This window comes from Thalassophryne amazonica, chromosome 11, assembly GCF_902500255.1.
Source record: "Thalassophryne amazonica chromosome 11, fThaAma1.1, whole genome shotgun sequence".
Classification (NCBI taxonomy): Eukaryota; Metazoa; Chordata; class Actinopteri; order Batrachoidiformes; family Batrachoididae; genus Thalassophryne; species Thalassophryne amazonica.
Genome location: NC_047113.1, coordinates 84,585,887 through 84,606,409, shown reverse-complemented (window position 1 = coordinate 84,606,409; position 20,523 = coordinate 84,585,887). Strand labels below are relative to the sequence as shown.

Here is a 20,523-nt window from a genome sequence, read left to right as displayed (position 1 = left end):
ACTGGAACCACACGATTCCCACTGCCACCGAACCCGAGGAATACTGGAGCCACCAAGTCCCGGAGTCCCCAGGTGGCCACCTTCACGGCGTGTCGGATCTGGTACTGCTGGCAGAAAGCAAAGACAGTCAAGGGTGGGTGTGTGAACACCCAGTAACAAACCTGGTGGGAATTCCACCTCCACCTCTCACTCAATACTTGCAGCGATCCCTCAGAGGAAAAAGAGTGCCGTCTTGCACAGCCTCCACAAAAAGGACCGGTACTCCTGCAAACACTCACAATAAACTGATTTACAAAATATCACAAAAAGGCTGAGGATATTACCTCTGGTAGAAGATGATATCTCGGCAGTGTGGTGGAGGTGTCTTCCTGCTTTTATTCCAGATGTGGATTGGATGATTAGTGACAGCTGTCACGGATGATGGGTGACAGCTGTCACCACGGCTTGTTCCTGAGGCGGCAGCGCCCTCTCGTGCCTGAAGCCCGCACTTCAGGCGGGGCGCCCTCTGGTGGTGGGCCAGCAGTACCTCCTCTTCTGGCGGCCCACACAACAATGTATTTATTTATTTATTTTTCTGGTTACACATCGTGTAGCTGCTGGCACAGTGTTCCCGTGCACAAACCGTCGCACCAGCATCATGCATGCCTGCCCGTCGGCGCGATATTTTGTGGTGTGCTCATACGAGCTCTACCGCTGTGAGTCGCCCTGGAACTGTACGTATTTGCACTATGTGTGAAGGGCCTTAAGGCCTGAAAGATGTTTCTGTGGGAAGAATTTTAACCATAAGGTCAAGTGAGAGGAGGATGTGTTGCCTTTTTAAATACTTGACAGACACTGAGCTCATCGAGAGGATTTAGTCCTGCTATAATGGACTGATGCAGAAGGTGGCAGCAATGCAACAATAAGGATGCCAGCTGCCATTAAACACCATAGAAGAAGAAAAGCTGCGCTTGATTTAAGTCACAGGGTCACATTTTGAGAGGAGCACATTTTGTGTCAAAATAAAGCCATTACACACACACACACATATATATATATATATATATATATATATATATATATATATATATATATATATATATATATATATATACACACACACACACACACACACACACACACACACACACACACACACACACACACACACACACACACACACACACACACACACACACACACAGTTGTGCTCAAATATTTACATATTCTGACAGAATTTTTGCTTTTTTGGCCATTTTTAAGAGAATATGAATGACAACACAAATACTTTTTTTTACTCATGGTTAGTGGTTGGGTGAAGCCCAACCCTGTCCAGGGTGAACCCCGCCTCTCGCCCTATGACTGCTGGAATAGGCTCCAGTCCCCCATGACCCTTAATTGGAGTAAGTGGGTATAGAAAATGGATGGATGGCTGTGTGTTTTTACAATAAAACACGCAAAAAAAGAAAGCCAATAGCTCCCCGCCCCTCTTCCCAAATAAAACACAATCCATTATTGTGTCTATTTTCAGGAAAAATCTAATTTCCTGCCGTGGTTGGTGAGGTGGACTGAACAGATGGTTTTCAGGCACACTTTGAAAACCCGGAGGAAGAAACTGAGCATGGCAGTTGCCCCCGTCCTCTACGAGATTCTCCTCTTGCTGTTCTCTCTTTTTTTCTTCATTTCTCACTGTTTAGTCATCTTATACAGCATCATGCTGACAGCTTGTGCTCTTATTTCTTTCACAATTGTTTGTTTCCTGATTTTCCTTCACATTCATGCTAATTCTTTGCTTCAATCTTTTTTTCTCATTTCTTCTCTTTTGCAGTAATATCTGTCCCCCCCCCCCACACACACACTTTCCTTGAGGTCTGTTTTTTCTAATTTTCAATTGTCATGAATCTTGGAAGAATCAAAAATTGTATTTTTCCAGGTTAATCAAAATCCAGATGTGGATTCTGTGTCATTTATTTTTACTTTCTTTTAAATACCAAGATGGGGAAATTTTGAGCATTTCTCAAAAACTAATTCATTGACCAGCCACTGGAAATGTCTGGTTTCCTGCTCAAGACACCATCATAGACAGCATCCTTGGTCCGTGAATACTCATTGAAACTAACCATGATTACCAGCTGCGCTTCTTTGCAGTGTACGCTGAGTTTCACAGTGTTTGATTCAGTTGCTGGCCTCTGGGACATCTTGAGAATTTGTGGGATGCCCAACAATTTGCCTTAGTCAGTCCATACACAGGTACTGAGTGGACAGTGTGGGGGAAAATCTTAAAGTTTCACCAGTGAATTTTGGTGTTCCTCTGGGATGTGTTCTGGCTCCGAGAGTGTTCAACGACCCAGGACCCATGAACAGAGTCCTGGGCAGGGCTGTGGAAACCTACAGCTTAGCTGCCTTTGTTGGTGAGGAAAGGTTTTCTGACCTTGACTTCTGAGATGATGCTCTGATCTTTGTGGAATCAATGAATAACTTGACTTTAGCAACTGTCTTCACCTGGGTTTGTGATTGTCCTGGTTCAAGACTAAAATCCAGGTGTCCAGTGAGTTCCTGGACTTGGCCGTCAGACATGTATCTGTATATGGTCAAAGTGTCAAACTTGTAGACACGTTCACTTATCTCTGCAGTGATGTTCTTGGGCTTTCAAAAGACACCTGGTGAGAGCTTATGGAGTTGTGAAGTCAATAGAAAGAGGTGTTTGGTGAGCCTGATATTTTTGCTGGAGAATGAAGGTCAGTTTCAATTTTCAATTTATTTTAATTTATATAGCATCAAATCACAACAAGGTTGCCTCAAGGTGCTTCACACAAGTAAGGTCTAACCTTACCAACCCCCAGAGCAGCAGTGGTAAGGAAAAACTCCCTCTGAGGTAGAAACCTCAAGCAGACCAGACTCAAAGGGGTTACCCTCTGCTTGGGCCATGCTACAGACACAAATTACAAAACAATTCACAAAACGAACATACAGGAAATGTTGCCGATGCACAGGACGGTTTCTGGAACAGATACCACACCCATCTCTGGATGGAGCCGCACCTCAAACAGAGAGAAAGGAAAAAAGCAGAATCAAGCATCAGAAAGACAAATACAGTGTCATTTGTCAGCATTAAGCAATCAGAAAAACAGAATAAATACTAAGGTGACTGCAGGTCACTAGCCCTAAGCTTCACTAAAAGACCCAGAATTTAAATAAAGTTGAGGCCATGGCACGTTCCATTTACTAATAAAACGAATTGAAAGAGTAGAAAGTGTAGCACTATACTATGCCAGTATGCCAGCCATACGAAAGGGAAAATAAGTGTGTCTTAAGTTTGGACTTGAAGGTCTCCACAGAATCTGACTGTTTTATTGATGCAGGGAGATCATTCCACAGAAAAGGGGCATGACAAGAGAAAGCTCAGTGACCCACAGACTTTTTATTCACCCTAGGGACACACAGTAGTCCTGCATCTTGAGAACAGAAAGCCTGGGCCGGTACGTAAGGTTTAATTAGGTCAGCTAGGTAGGGAGGTGCCAGTCTGTGAACAATTTTATAGACTAGTAGCAGAACCTTACAATCTGATCTCACTGGGACAGGAAGCCAGTGAAGAGATGCCAAAATGGGTGTAATGTGATCAAACTTTCTGGTTCCTGTCAAAACTGTGGCTGCAGCATTTTGAACCAATTGGAGAGCCCTAATGCTGGACTGCTGTAAACCAGAAAATAGAATATTGCAGTAGTCCAATCTAGAAGAGACGAATGCATGAATCAGGGTCTCAGCATCAGCCATAGACAAGATGGGATGAAGCTTCACTATATTTCGCAGGTGGAAGACAGCAGTCCTCGAAATATCTCTAATGTGGAGGTCAAAGGACAACGTAGGATCAAAAATTGCCCCAAGGTTCCTCACTTTGTTAGTGTGATGCATGACACACAAGCCTAGGCTAACCATTACCTGGTCAAATTGATGTTGATGTCTCACTGGACCAAGAACCATCATTTCAGTATTATCAGAGTTTAAAGGTAGGAAGTTGCTGGACATCCAGTTTCTCACTGATGCAAGGCAATCTTCTAAGGATTTTATGTGGATGAGATTACCAGCAGTTATTGGCATGTATAAATGAGTATCATCAGCGTAGCAGTGAAAGGTAATCCCAAATGACACAATATGTGCCCAATGGGTGCTATATAAAGGGAGAAAAGCAGGGGCCTAAGACAGACCCCTGTGGAACCCCAAATTTCATGTCACTAAGGGTTAGAGGTAGTGTTACTGTACAAAACACAATGAAAACGACTGGTCAGGTATGACGTCAACCACGCAAAGGCACTCCCAGTAATCCTAAAATGATTCTCCAGCTTATCGAGTAGAATATGATGATCCACGGTATCAAACTCAGCACAAGGTCCACATCTTGTGGGTCCTGGTGCTTCCTGACTTTCTGCATGTTGTGAGACTTTGACATTAATCAGTGCCAAAGCTAGGACTGGATGTCTTTGGTACTAGGTCTTCTTGAAGGAACTTTGGTTACCACCACAGTGACTTTGAGTCAAACGAGCAGACAGACTCAGAAGAGGAGTATCACTTGTATTGTCAGCTACACCATTTTGGCCATGTGGTGCGCTTCTCTGTCGATGACTCAGCACAGACTCCATCTTTCCCCCACTTGTGAAAAAGACCCCAAGATATTTGAAATCCTTCACTTGGGGCAGCAAATCTCCCCTGACCCAGAGGGGACTTATTAGACAGATGTCCATGGTCTCAGGTTTGGAGGTGCTGATCCTCATCTCAGTTGCTTCACACTTACCCTCAAACCTGCCCAGTGCACATTGGAGGATGAGCCAGAAGGCGAGGTTCTTGATTTAGAAGTCAATTTATAGTCCTATGATTTGGGTGATAACCAAAAGAGCAACGTCAAGGATACAAGCTGTGAAAATGAGGATCCTCCATTGGGTATCTGGATTTACACTCAGGGACTTGGTGAGAAGCTCGAATATCCCAGAGGAACTCGAATTGAGCCGCTGCTTCTTTGCATTGAGATGAGCCGGCTGAGGTGGTTCAGGCATCTGGTGAGGAAGCCCCCTGGTCATCCGCCTAGCAACATCTTCAAGGCAGGTCTACTGTGAGGAGGACCAAGGACCCAGGACATACTGGAGGGTGGCATGGGAATAGTTAGAGGACTTGGCTGAGGACAGAGAAGTGTGGAATGAGCTGTTTGGTCTTATGCTACAACACCTCGGACACAGATATGTGTCCCCAAAACGAATGAATGAATGAATGATCCACCACAGAGGTGCCTCAATGTTGAAGACCCCAACAAGCAGGGAAGACCAAAATCAGGCCCACATTCCACCTGGCTGCAGCAGATAAATGGTTGCTTTGGAAAGGTGGGGATGGACCAGTTATCTGTGTGGGTGGTTGTCATCCAGAACCAAGTTTGGTTCTGCAGTGTGGTGCATGTGGTGATGCCTGACACCAGTGTGTGCTCTCTAGACCTGATCTGAATCCCACGCTGGATTAATTACACAGATGAAAATATTCAACCGGACAAAGTGAATAAATCATCAGTCATTTCTGACTGTTTACAGTTTTACATTTCTGTCATTACTGAACAACACTCAAAGTTTCTTTTAGAGTAGAAGGAGAAAAACAAACAAAGAAACCAACAACTAAGAAACCTTAGTTGGGGAAAATATCTTTAAAATTGTGGGCAGTTTTTCAGAAAGTCAAGAAAAATGTTGATCAGTAGATGATGCCGTCAAATCTCCTGTTTATTCAGTTTACTGCAAGAGAGCAGAAATGAAAGAAGTAAAATAAAACAGAAAATATTTACATTTAAGAAGCTGAAATCTGAGAATTTGGTCTTAAAAAAAGAAGACTCAAAACAATTAATCAATTATCAAAATAGTTATCGATTAATTTAACGGTGGATTCGTAATCGGTTAATCATTGCAGACAACTGTGCAGCCTGAAGACTCCTGGGATCGTCTTCCAGGCTTCAGGGGTAATGTGTGAAACAACTGGGGGACACGGCCAAACCTGGCCCCCGGGCTGGCAGTTTGAAACCAGTGGTTTGAAATATTTTCATTCTTCATTTCCAGCACTGAGCTGTTAATGGCGTTCTGTGTGTGGACCAGACAGACCAGCGTGCATGTCGGCACGCTGACTGACCTGTGTTGTAGTGCTTGGTGCAGTACCGCAGGTCCTTCTCCTCTTTCAGGATGAACTGAGGTAGCGTCAGGCCGTCGGCAACCTGCACAGCGCCTTTCTCATCCCACTCGAATATGAGGTCGTTCATGGTGTAGCCGACTGCAGAGGGAGCAGAGAGCACAAGGTGAGACTTTCTCATCTCGCATTTATTTCTTTCCTCCCTCCAGCTGGAATCTTTTCTTACTTGGGCTGGGGTCAAAGGTCACCCTCCCACAGCACTTAAAAAAAAAGTTCTGCTGCATGCGTGTGTCTTGTGGTGTGGTCACCTGACCAGCTATTAGCACTACTCAAGTACCTCAACGAAAGTACCGGATGTACTGTAGTGTGTTTTTTGATCAATTTAATGAGCAAATGAAAGGAAAAGAGAAAGGAAGAGTAAAAGAGAAAGCAAGTCAGTAGAATAAAAAGTGAAAGCAACAAAGAAAAAAGCTGAACAAGAAAGAAAAACAGAAAGAGATAAGAAAAACAGAAAGAAAAAGAGAAATGAAAAGTAATTAAATAAGAAACGCAGAAGGTAACAACATATTAAAGAAAGTGAAAAAGTAAAATAAGGAAACAAAATAACAATATAAAAAGATAAAACAATTAAAAAGACAAGAGAAAGATAAAAACTAAAATAACTAGACAAGAAAGAAAGAAAAACAGGCAAAGAAACAACGTATGCAAGATAAAGAACAGAAAAAGGAACTAAATACAGAAGAAAGAAAGAAAAATAAATAAATAACAAGAAAAATAAAATGAAGAAAATACCTAAATAAGAAAAAGAAAGAAAATGAAAAACAAAACAAAACAAAACAATGTAACATAAAGAACAAGAGCAATCGGAGTCTGCCAATCCGGATCCGGATCACCTCAACAATTTAATGGAGTCTTCCATGGCCTAATATGTATCTGTGAAAAAATTTCATCAAAATCCGTGAAGTAGTTTTGACGTAATCCTGCTAACAGTAATTCTTCAAAGCGTATATAAAGTGAAACTTGAGCCAGAATCCAGATCCGGATCTGGATCAACTCCAAAATTTAATGGGTTCTTCCTTAGCCTAATATCTCTCTGTGGTGAAAAGTTTGTCAAAATCCGTGCAGTAGTTTTGACATCATCCTGCTAACAGTCAGACAGACAGACAAATAAACGCAGGTGATTTAATTAATGTCCTTGGTGGACAAAATAAACATGAGTAAATACAAAAGAAGTGGAAAAAAGGGAAAAGGAAAAGAAAGAAAATTAAATACGTAAGTAACATAGAAATAATAAATGAAAGCAAGCAAGACAGAAAAATTATGAAGTAAATACAAAAGAAAATAGAAAGAGTGAAATAGAAAGATAAAGTGAAAGAAAGAAAAAACAAACTAAACAAAAATATATCAAAAGCAATTTCTGGAATGCATGAAAAAGAAGAAAGAAAAGGTTTTTCACCTCAAGTCTTTATTTGTGTTTGCTGTAATATTCTGCAATAATCCAGAAATAATACAACACAGTTCAATTCAGCTAAAGCTGTGATTCTGGGATTAGGCTGCTGGTTAAATTGTGGTTTTAGCCACAATTTAACTGATTATTACTAATTAAAATTAGTAATCAGTTACAAACGTCCTGAAACTCAGCGTTCACACTGTAAACCCGTGTGGTCAGTGTGAGTATGGTTTCTTTTTAAAGGCTGACACTGCTGTGAATCTCTGCATGTGCGCACACACACACACACAGAAAATCACTGACGGCTGCACGGATGCTGTAGGTGGACTTACAGCTCTCTAGCTGCATGATGCACGTCTGCACATCCATGGGGAAGTTCTTCAGATCCATAGGACAGGCCAGGACCAGGGTGATTCTGCAAACACACAAACACACACAGCGCTACTTAGTGCTGAGAGGATTATCCGGGTGTGTATCAGCCAGACAGACAAACATCGCTCTCGCGCTCAACACACACAAAGAGATTATTTTAAATTATTGTCATTCAGCCAATGTTGTTATCCAGCCTGAGCTGCAAATGTGGCATCAAATTCTCAACTACAGCAGCACTCAGAATTCACACCTCAGCCACAGCTTCGCCATCCAGTCTTTAAATCTTAAAAAACAAAACAAAGCCATCTATCCTGGCTCCACCCCTTTCAGTGTCTCCTCCTCCAAAGCATCATCATTTGTAAATTCAGAGGATGTGGGCCGATTCTTCATTCTGAACGGCATTCAGCCTCATTCATGCTATGTGTGACAGGGTCTAATCAGCTGACAAAGTTTGATCCAGATCTGATAAAGATTACAGATTTTGTGGACATTTAAATGTAACATTGAAAACCCCATTTAATGTATATTTTACATTATATCTTAATCAAATGTGCCCCAATCACTCTCATATTTGAAGGTGAGGTACAGACTGACACTCACTATCACCTGACAAAGTTTGATCCAGATCTGATCCAGATTGTGGACATTTGAATTTTATATTGAAAAGCCCAAAAGTGCCTCAGTCACTCTCATTTGTGACAGTGAGGTGCAAACTGGCACTCTGAATGAAGATCCGCATCTGATCCGTATTGCGGATTTAGCCGATATTTGATTCTTTTTAACATTGAAAAGCCCTTTTTGATATTTTGTATTATATTTTAGCTTATAAAAAGTCACTTCTAACAAGACTTTGACTCTGAAAAATTTTCCTAGGAAAAAATTTGTGGAATTGGAAAGTAATGTTGGTGGAGGTTTGTGCTCTATGAGCTACTCTAGTCTCTTTTTTTGGTATTTTTTTTAATTTATTGATTTTTACTACAGAAGACGCCAAAGGTGTCAGAACAGTGGCTTAGTGGTTAGCACTGTTCCCTCACAGCAAGAAGGTCATGGGATCGATTCCCCCCTGTGGCCTTTCTGTGTGGAGTTTGCATGTTCTCCCCGTGTTTGTGTGGGTTCCCTCTGGGTGCTCTGGCTTCCTCCCACATCCAAAGACATGCAGGTTAGATGGATTCAAAACTTTAAATTGTAGGTGTGGACGTGTTTCTTTGTCTATATGTGTCCCTGTGACAGACTGGCGTCCTGTCCAGGGTGAACCCCACCTCACACCCTGTGACTACTGGTACAGGCTTCAGCCCCCCCATGCCCCTTAGTTAGAGTAAGCAGGTATGGAAACAGATGAATGGAAGACACCAAAGGTCGTGGACCTGTTCTCCACTGCTGGAGGACTAACAGGATGAAAACCAGCAGCAGGGGAATAAATCTCGTTTCATGCAGGGCTGATGCGTGAAGCTCTTAAAATTAAAATGTTCAGGCTATGACACTTTCGTTTTGGGTTTAAGGCACCAAAATTAATTACTGCTGCCACATAGAAGGAAGGTATCTACAGAACTTTTTTTTTTTTTATCAGCTAATGGAAAATCCTTTTCCTGTACATAAATGATGCAGGCACTTCTTTAATTTTTTTTCAAAATAAAAGACAATATGTCATAGACACGATTCCCAACATGCTAAAAGTCGTCCATTAGGCTTCAGTATCTGGGGTTATACTTATCGCTGAATTTGATTTGAAATGCTCAACCTGCTAAAAACAATTGTTCGTACCATTCTGTGGACAATCTACGTTGTCCCTAATAGAAACCACGACATTTTATTTGTCTGAATTTTATTTTGGCAATAAAATGAAACTTAAATAATAAATCTTAAAATATCACAGTACTTATAATTGTTACAACAAACCAAAAAACATCCTGTGCTATTACACTGGCATATCCCAGGCGGTGTTGGGTAAGACTTGGGGGCGGGGGGGGGGGGGGGGGGGGGGTCCAGGGGTCATGACACTTGTAAAATGTAAAAAATGTACAGGGTTTATCTATCATGCATACACAATTTTTTTATGCACTGGAATTCCATTGTATGTGTGTTCACCAAATATATTTCTTTATGCAAGACCTTTCACCCATATTTAATCACACTTTTGGTCAGTGCCTCATCAACTGCTTTCCCCCACTTAGATCAGCTGGCATGTCCAACCAGCCGATCACAGCAGTGCACCAATAAGGATGCCGGCTGCTGTTAAAGGCCAAAGAAGAGCCCTCGCATCCAAAACGTCCAGGAATTGAAAAGTCAGTGAGCAGCACAACAGTTTGTAAATATAAAAGACGATTGCGTGTTTTGTTCGGGCCAGGACAGAAGCGATTATTCTGTGTGCAGCTGGAGGAGACGGTTGCAGAAGACACAGATCTGCTGCTGCACACAGACGTTTGGTGGCTCAGCAGAGGTAAATTTCTGTAATGGTTTTCTGAATCATTGCCCCAAATTAAAGAATTTCTGAAACGTTCACACCATGCTGAATATGAACAACTTTTGGATTTAGCCTTTCTTACCAATCTGACTGACAAGCTCAAGGACAAACACATCATCAACATGATCAGCTCTGTGAACACGTTTAAAAGCAAGTTACACCTACTATCAAACAGCATGCAATTGTGACTTGCGGAACTTTCCACACATTTTGCCCTACTGAGGTTTCAAATCCCGCAAAGGCTCTGCGAGAGGTCAACAACACTGAGAAATGCATTGAGATAGAGTGATAACGCTGCAATTTAACTGCTGCACACAGACAACAGCATTAACATCACAAGGTAAAACTCTTTGTATATTGTGCCTAAAACTCTCATGAATATATTATCTAGGTCTTCAGATGTTGTTATTGTGTTTGCTTTATGTAAACATGAGAGAATCTCAAGTGATTTCTCTGATATTTTCAATGGGAATCGCTGTGAGATGCGATCGCTTCCTGTTCATGTCGTTCTGGGGGAAAGTGAAGTTTGCTCTTTAATGTCCTGCTTATTGTCCTTTACAACACTGTTTGTCCTGTTTGTTCCAGGGTAATGTATATAAGATGACTGAAATTTGTACAATGTTAATGAAGTTCCACACAGGTTGAAGGTAGCAGACACGAAATATTTGGAATATTTATTTTAGCAAGTGTTCAGGGGTGTCATGCATGCAGTCTCTTATAAATGCAATGAAAAGGCATTTTGGTCATATAATGTTCATTTGCAACTGTCATCATGTGGTTTGTCTGTGTTATTTTGACTGCAGCACCTCTCTGGCATGCAAGGGATTATGGGATATCTCAATAGGGTGAACGGACACACAACTTAAGTGTCAGAGAAAAGACTGGGCAGAGCTCGAGAATGCACGTTATAATGATCACGTGCTGAGCATCTTGGACAAAATCTGACAGGTGCTTTACTGACTTTGCGTCTATTGAGCCTGTTGTCAGTTTTCTCTGTTTTACCACTTGGGGAAAACATAGGTGTGGACTGCATGATGTCTGAAGTGGTGTCACTCTTCAACTTGGATATCTGTGCTAGTGAGAATGAGATCCTCACACTGAACAATGACAGTGAGCTCAAATCCAGAGCAACACCTGGCATGAATGTTCAATTCTGGAATCCACTGCAGAAAAACAAGCAACCAAACCTCAGACAAACTGCACAAAATTTGAGTGCACTTTTTGAATCAACATATTTGTGTGAGTTAGGCGCTGTGTTGTTAAAGGCCACTCCTAGGCCTACTTGTGCCTATTCTTTGCACCATGCACATTTACTTCCATAATGCATTATTATTGTTAAAATTTTCTCTTTATGCCAGAAAATTGTGTGATTATCTTGGTGCACAATAAATTGCGGCTATGCTACGGCTTTCGATATGACTGAGTAGCTCTTGATACACTGTCAACTTTTGAAAGTCGGTTTCAGTTCAAAAGGTTGGACACTCCTATGCTACTGTATCTCAGTGAGCAGCAGTGTTCTCACAGTAAAGCTCATGTTCCACTGCTGCCGTTAATTGAGGAAAAACCTCTGCAGCTCTGGTTTTCTGTGAAGAGGCCGAGATGTCAGCAGCTTATGGTCATTTCACAGGATTTCACAGAACAGGACACCCGCAGCTACAACCGTCCCGATGTGCCACAGGAGATTTGCTGCGTCTGCACAACATTAAACTCACTGACATGATGCTGAAACTGTTTTTGACACACAGTGATGCACCACTTTGTCAGGAAAAATGCTCAGTGCTGTGGATTCTGTCTGAGGGCACCAGCGTTCAGCAGTGTTAATGGCTTCACTTATTCTCTACATTCAACCCCTGCTGCTGCTGCCCCATAAAAAGGAAAGTGTTTGATTAATGATACAGGACAGCATGAATCCCCCCCCCCCCCCCCCCCCAAAAAAACAAAAAACAAAAAATTAAACGAGACAAGAAAATGTGCCTTTATCCAAGGAAAATGTCACATTTTCAAGAAAATGTTCCTGAAAGCAGTTTTGTTTTCAGAATTACTGGCACTCCAGAATTCTTTTAGCATTTTTTAGAGCACACACACACACACACACACACACACACACACACACACACACACACACACACACACACACACACATATATATATATATATATATATATATATATATATATATATATATATATATATATATATATATATATATATATATATAGCACAGAGTCAAGAAATAAATGCAAATTAATCAATTTTGTTAAATCATAACATTTAATAAAAGATCCAGAGTTACTGAACATCCAAAACAAAACAAAAAGCTTTCACATGGTTAAAAGCATAACACAAACAAACAAAAACAATGGTGCTGCATTAAAAATGAGTTCTGCTTAGTACAGAACTCCGTGGAAATGTGATGTCATTTGTCCATTAGCGCCCCAACTCCACGGGAGACTGATGAATTTGCCAACAGACAAAATATTTAAATACATATCCTTTCGCTCTCTCTATCAGAGTGTGCCTCAGCCTTTAGTCATTCCAGTGGTATCCAACAAATCCTGGAAGTGACCTGGATCCCACTCACATGTTCCATTGTTTTATATGCAGATCCATTTCATCGCCAGAAAACCTCTCACTTCTGAGCAATGCAACAGTTTCAGATTAATTAAGCAAATAAATAACCCCCTTTGCACTCTGCACTTTACTTTGTGTGTAAATAGCAACGCAGAGTAAGACACACCCCAAATGCACTTGTGGTATTGATCTTAGTGATCACAGTTGATCCATGATCTGCATGGCCAACACCCCATGTTTTTGCATGCAGATGAACTGTGGATTAATTGCTAAGTTTTCAAGAGTGTGATTTTATGTCTTGGTGGCTTCTATTAAAGTGATAACTACATTAATTTTTATGCAGTTATGCTAAAATCACAGTCTGAGTGGAAGAAATGTAGCTGTTCTGTGCTTGTGCAGCCTGTGTAATAAAAAAAGGGGGAAACGGCCTCACTAAGAGATTGTAGCTCCTGCTGTAGCTGTTACAGCCTCATGCTCTGCTACAAATAGGCTCATTGCAATTCTGGATCCAACCACAGAAAGAATCTTAATGTTAAAGAAGTTGAGGACAAAGTGTCCTTCATCTCTTCCCTCTGCACCTGTGAGCCCACTGAACCAAGCGTCGTGCTAGAAGCGTGTGCAGAGCCAAACTGGCTAAAAAGTCCACAGCTCCAGAAAAGAATGAGTATTCTTGAATGTTTTCGAGCATCTGCTCACAAGGACCAGTAATCTGAATGAATGTTGATCAGTGGATAGGATAAAAGTATTTATCCAGAAAGGCTTATAAATCTCCCCCTTGAACTGCCACCATATCGTAGTGGGAGAGTTTGTGTATCAGGATAATCCTAGGAGCTATGTTGTCGGGGGCTTCGTGCCCCTGGTAGGGTCTCCCATGGCAAACAGGTCCCAGGAGACGGGTCAGACTAAGGGCAGTTCAGAAGCTCCCATGACCAGTATGAAATCAAGGACCCAGAAGTCGCCCGGTATGGCGGAGCTGGGGTCCCACCTTGGAGCCAGGCCTGGGGTTGGGGCTCGCGTGCAAGCGCTTGGTGGTCGGGCCTGAACCCATGGGGCCCGGCCAGGCCCAGCCCGAAAGAGCGACGTGGGCCCACCCTCCTGTGAGTGGGCCCTCGACCGCCACCCTCCGCCTGTGTGGCGGTCGAGGGCGGGTGGCGGGTTGCCCGGTCCGCACTCACAGCCTCTGGCTGTCGGGATGTGGAATGTCACCTCGCTGAGGGGGAAGGAGCCTGAGCTTGTGAGGGAGGTTGAGAGGTATCGACTAGAGATAGTCAGGCTCACCTCCATGCACAGCTTGGGCTCTGGTACCCAACTCCCGGAGAGGGGCTGGGCGCTCCACTTTTCTGGCGTTGCCCATGGGGAGTGGTGGCGGGCTGGGGTAGCATTGCTTATTGCTCCACAGCTCAGTCACCATGTGTTGGAGTTCACCCCCGTGAATGAGACGGTCGCATCATTACGCCTTCGGGTCGGGGACAGGTCTCTCACTGTTGTCTCGGCCTACAGGCCGAGTGGCAGTGCAGAGTACACAACCTTCTTGGAGTCCCTGGGAGGGGTAGTAGATAGTGCTCTGACTGGGAACTACATTGTTCTCCTGGGGGACTTCAACGCGCACGTGGGCGGCAACAGTGAGACCTGGAGGGGAGTGATCGGGAAGCATGGCCTCCCCGATCTGAACCCGATTGGTATTCAGTTGTTGGACTTCTGTGCTAGTCACAGTTTGTCCATCACAACACCATGTTCGAGCACAAGGGTGTCCATAAGTGCACGTGGCACCAGGACACCCTGAGCCAGAGGTCGATGATCGACTTTGTACTCGTATCATCTGACCTTTGGCCACGTGTCTCGGACACTCGGGTGAAGAGAGGGGCTGAGCTGTCGACTGCTCACCACCTGGTGGTGAATTGGGTCCACTGGGAGGGGAGTAAGCCGGTCAGACCTGGCAGGCCCAAACTTATCGTGAGTGTCTGCTGGTAACGACTGGTCGAACCCTCTGTCAGCGAGGTCTTCAACTCGCACCTCCGGGAGAGCTTCTCCCAGTTCCCGGGGGAGGTTAGAGACATGGAGTCTGAGTGGACCATGTTCACCACCTCCAATGTCGATGCGGCCGCTCGTAGCTGTGGTTGCAGTGTCTCTGGTGCCTGTCGCGGCGGCAAAACCCGAACCGGGTGGTGGACACCAGAAGTAAGGATGCCGTCAAGCTGAAGAAGGAGTCCTACTTGTCTTTGTTGGCAGGTTGGACTCTGGAGGCAGCTGACAGGTACCGGAAGGCCAAGCGAGCTGCAGCCTGTGCGGTCACAGAGGCAAAAACTTGGGTCTGGGAGGAGTTCGGGGAGGCCATGGAGGAGTACTACCGGTCAGCCTCAAAGAAATTCTGGCAAACTGTCCGACACCTCCAGAGGCGGAAGCAGCTCCCCACCAACACTGTCTACGGTGCGGGTGGGGAGCTGTTGACCCTGACTGGAGATGGATCTCCTCAATCTCATCGTCACTTCTTCCGAAGAGGAAGCAGAGATGGGGGACTCAGAGGTGGACTCATCCATTACCGAGGCCGAAGACACCGAGGTGGTCAGATCGGTGCAACGTCTGCAGTGATGCTGTCGCTGTATCGGACCATCATGGTGAAGAGAGAGCTGAGCAGGGGGGCAAAGCTCTTGATTTACCCATCAATTTATGTTCCGACCCTCACCTATGGTCATGAGATTTGGCTCATGACTGAAAGAACAAGATTGCGAGTACAAGCGGCCGAGATGAGTTCCCTCCACAGGGTGGCTGGGCGCTCCTTTAGAGATAGGGTGAGGAGCTCGGTCACTCGGGAGGAGCTCGGAGTCGAGCCGCTGCTCCTCCACGTTGAAAGGAGCCAGCTGAGGTGACTCGGGCATCTTTTTCAGATGCCCCTGGACACCTCACTGGAGAGGTGTTCCGAGCACGTCCCATCGGGAGGAGGCCCAGGGAAGACCCAGGTCACGCTGGAGGGTCTACGTCTCGCAGCTGGCTTGGGGTTCCCCAGGAGGAGCTGGGGGAGGTGTGTGTGGATCTGGAGGTCTGGGCAGCTTTGCTTGACCTGCTGCCCCCGTGACCCAACCTCAGATGAAGCGGAAGAAAATGGATGGATGGATGCCTTATAAATAAAAATATTATTGTCACCACACAATGTAGACATCTTCATCTCTAACAGTAAAAGAAAAAAGTTCCAGTTATGAACTCAGATCAGGTTTACTGCTTTTCTTTTTTCTTTTTGTACTTTTCATGATTTTGACAAAGGCTATTTTTCTTTCACTGATACTGTTCATACTGCAGTTTAATACATGATTAATGAAGTATTTTATTTTTAAATATGTAAAACATGAGACACCTTGTTTCATTACTTATGAAATAGTTTTTAAAAATGGAAAGCAAAACAGTCTTTTAATTTATTATTTATTCATTTGTTTTTTTTTATTTACTTTTTTGCTGATCGGAAAAATAATCCGATCTGATATATATATATATATATATATATATATATATATATATATATATATATATATATATATATATATATATATATATAAAATTTCATGCCATACTGAATTTCAGTCACATCATTTCCACAGAAGATGTACAAGTGAGATCTTAACAAAGGAAAATTAATCCATCAAAAAAAAAAGAAAAAGAAAAAAGAATGGGGTGCCAGTACCCTCACAAAATATGATGACCTCAACAAACACAGACAGACAGATCATCAGACGGACAGATGGGACCAACCCATGGATGGGAGTGACTGACCGACAGAATGCTGGTTCACTGTCCGACGGACTGAGGTCAGCAACATTTTTAAAAGCTCATAAATCTGCAACCACAATCTCAAAAAGTTCACTTTAATCTGCGAGGAAATGTGATTGGCAGTCACAAATTCTCCTCCAAGGCACCTGATAAACATCAAACACATCATAAACCACAATGACAACATCCACTTTCTGCTCCCACCCCTGGAATGCTTTAATATCTCAAACCGCCTGGTGGCCTTGAGATCACACTGATTAACGGGAGGACACTTCCGATGATCTCACGTTAACAAAATGAACGCGGCAGACAGGCAGTGCCCGGCTCGTCCTCCTATAAAGGAGCAATCTCACCACCACTGCTGGATGCAGAGGTGAAAACTGAGCCTGATAACAGATCGGATTCTCAGCTGGAATACTAACAGGCTGAGTAGATTACCACCACTGTGGCGGCGTTTTTTCATTCGGCCTGAGTCGAGGCAATAAAGCGAGGAGGCGCCGGCGGCACCAGCAGGCTAAAAGGTTTGTCAGTTGAAGGCGGCTATAACTCTAAAAGCCTGGAACGAGATGTCTTGGAGATTAAAAAAAAAAAAGAAGAGGTGGTGCATCTCTGGCGGAAATAAGAACCTCCAACTATGCGTCCGGAATATGAGAGGATGAAGGCGTCAAAACAGGAAAATCCATTTTTATGTTTCAGTAAATCCTTCAAGCTTCTAACTTGCAAAGCTTTTGTTGTATTTCACCTCGGGGCGACAAATGGCACCGGTATATGACGTGTCAAAACAACAGCTTCCTGCGGCTTCCAATGAAAGCCCACCCGATGGCATCCACTCGTCACTTCAGCTCAGCTCACGTCTTTGTGATTCAACAGAGACACAAAACAACAACAACAAAATACCCTAAAAACCACTCTGCAGTCTAACACTGTGCAGTCTCTGCACACACACTCTAATACTGTGAGGTTGCACTAAACTTTTGCACTATGTGTAATTTCTCCAGTCACAGCCACAGAAACCTATAACTTGCTCAGGGTTGTCTGGGTGTGATGGTGACTTTCCTCACTTGTCTCCTTCTTATACAATCACTCAGTTTTTGAGATCTCCACACAGATTTACCATAGGGCACCACACTGTTTGTACTTCTATGCCCACTTTCTTCATAATTGATGTAAATAAAGACCAAGACTTGGAAATGTTCATGTATCCATCCCCTGACTTGTCTGAAGAAGACTGGATGTAAAAGTGATGGTTTGTGTGTGTTATACTAAAGTGGGCACTTACTTGTTCACACCATCATTTTGGCTTTTAGATTTTTATTTCTTTTAATTCATGATGTAGAGATGTACTTTTCACTTTTCAATTTTAATATAACATGCCTGAATTTTTGTTTTGGTTTTTTAGGTCTGAAAAAAATTTAAAACATGTAAAAGCTCAAGGAGGCAATTACTTTTTCACAGCATTTTCATCTTCTGCGGACTCACCTTATGCTGTAGAGCACATTTCCATTTTTGGAAATACGTAGCAGCTTATTGTCAGTCGTGACTTCATGGAAGTTGGCCCCCTTCTCATTGGCAAAAAACAAGTCGGGTTTCCAGATGGAGTCCAACATAGAAGGGTCGAGGTCCAGCGAGTCATCTGGATACTCACTGTAGGCCAGTCGAGGGTCGTTCCACTGCTGTCTCAGGAAGATGTTCACTCGGTAGTCCTGTGAGAATACAGAGATGGAGACATTAGACTCAAGGACATTAGACTCAAGGACATCCCAATGAAGGAACAGAAAACTGACAGGACACAAAACCAAACCGACCACAAATACGACACAAAAGAAGAATAAAAAGAGGGAGAGAAGAAAGTGGGGACAAAGACTGAAAAATAAAAGCATGGATAAAAACTAATCTAACTCAAAGAATTACATAAAATAAAATCTCAACAACATGGAGATATAAAGCAGCAAATGAATACAGAAACATGTCCCAGTCTTATATTTATTTATTTATTTATGAGTTACTTTTTGTAGTTGGTGCTTCCTGTGATCAAAGTAAGTCTTAAAGTCTTATATACTCTTTGAGGCCCAGTGTGCTGGATGGAACTCTGGTCCATCACAGGTCATGTCCCCAGGCCGAGCTGGCACACAATTACAGCTGTGTGGACCAGGACAATGCAGATGAAGTGTTTTGAGCAAGGAGACAGACAGGTAGCATTAGTAGGAGTCAAACCCAGGTCTACATATTGAGCCATACTCCTTATCCCACTGAGCTACTGTACCTGCTCTACAACAAAGGTGACCTGTGAATAAAGTTTAATGAAAAGCTGAATGCAAAGTGTTTGATCCTTATAAAAATGGCTCTTTGGAGCCACATGCTTCACACCTTTACTCCCAAAACTACTGAAAAGATAAAAAAAAATGCAAAAAATAAAAAAAATACAGCGCTTCCCTGAGGAGGATCTTAGCAATGGACAGAAACTCAGTGTAGCACATGCACACCACAGCATGTGCAGTTACTTAACATGCAGATTTTTAAATTCTAAAAATACGCAAGATGGACAACACTGTTCATGATCTTTTCACTCTCCACCACAGTGAAGTTCAATATCAGACTTGTCCACTTAGGAGGAACCACAACATAAGCAGTTTCTCTAACGGAGGACCACTCCTTACACTGCACAGCAGCATCCATTCTCCATTCCATGTGTCACCATTAGGAAGTGGTGGGTTGAGTTTGTCCAACCATCCCTCTTGTTGATAATTATTCTCAGAATATATCAGACTGCCAGCAGGCTGCAGCCATGATTAAAGTGTATGGTGGAGCAGAAAGATGTGTGTGTGTGTGTGTGTGTGTGTGTGTGTGTGGGTGTGTGTGGGAGGGGGTTAAAGGCAGGTTTGAGCAGCACCGGTGGCTGGCATTTAAAGGAGCAATCAGCCACATTGCTGCAGATGTGCGTGGGATGACAGTCACATGGCAGTCAGCTGCACCACCGCTCTGTCATTTATTATGTTTTTTTCATCGAATTCCTCACATGGAACAAATGAGCTCGACCTTTATGATTTCACGAATGAGTTGATTTTTCTTCTGTGTGAGAAGATGATAAATAACTTCAAATGGCACCAAGAGGAAGAGAGTCATGAATCCGGTCCTGTCTGCAGTTTGTCATGGCCTGGAAAAGGTCAAAAGTCAACCGGAACCCGCCATGAAGGAGTCACCGGAGACAGTTAGTTACAGTATGCAACATCAACCAAACATCAGATCTTCAGCACGTTTTCAAAAACCGCCTTCACACCACTGCTATTGGAGCAATAAAACATGTCCTCATGTATGCTTCAGCCTCATGCATGCTTCACAGTATGATCATATGTTCAAATATGTTCAAATTTCATTAGCAAAAACTGTACATCTGATCTTCATGTGAATATGGACCATGGGGGTGAAGCCTGTTCCCTGCCCCATCCACCATTCTTTAACAATGTGACAGGGGACATTTTTGAACATTCTTATTACTTAAAGGCATGATGAGTGTTTTTTTTTCTGCCACTAGATGTCACACTTGTGTCAGACCTCATGACATAAGTAAAGCCTCCTTCCTTGGCCACTTCTCCTCAACCCTGCCCAATCCTTCCACACTGAGCACAATGATCAGCTGTTGCAACCTTTAAACAGGTCTAACAGCTCTCTATGTTGTAAAAAATACCTCACATGTATGTGGAATCCAGTCTGATAATGTTATGTTATGGAAAGTCACTGATGACTGCCGTCGTGAAAAAGATCAGCGATGAGGAGAGTAGTG

At 43.2% G+C, this 20,523-nt stretch overlaps 1 protein-coding gene across 4 annotated transcripts in view; it reads right to left on the bottom strand.

Moving 5' to 3' along the window:
- glra1 (glycine receptor, alpha 1) overlaps window positions 1–20,523 on the bottom strand; it is a 338,979-nt gene that overhangs the window by 82,011 nt on the left and 236,445 nt on the right. For all 4 annotated transcript variants that reach the window (XM_034182305.1, XM_034182307.1, XM_034182308.1 and 1 more), the window contains 3 exons: window positions 18,222–18,445; window positions 7,912–7,994; window positions 6,133–6,270 (listed from right to left, as the gene is read on the bottom strand). In XM_034182305.1, the coding sequence (XP_034038196.1) occupies window positions 6,133–6,270; window positions 7,912–7,994; window positions 18,222–18,445 (445 nt within the window). The remainder of the gene's footprint in view (window positions 1–6,132; window positions 6,271–7,911; window positions 7,995–18,221; window positions 18,446–20,523) is intronic.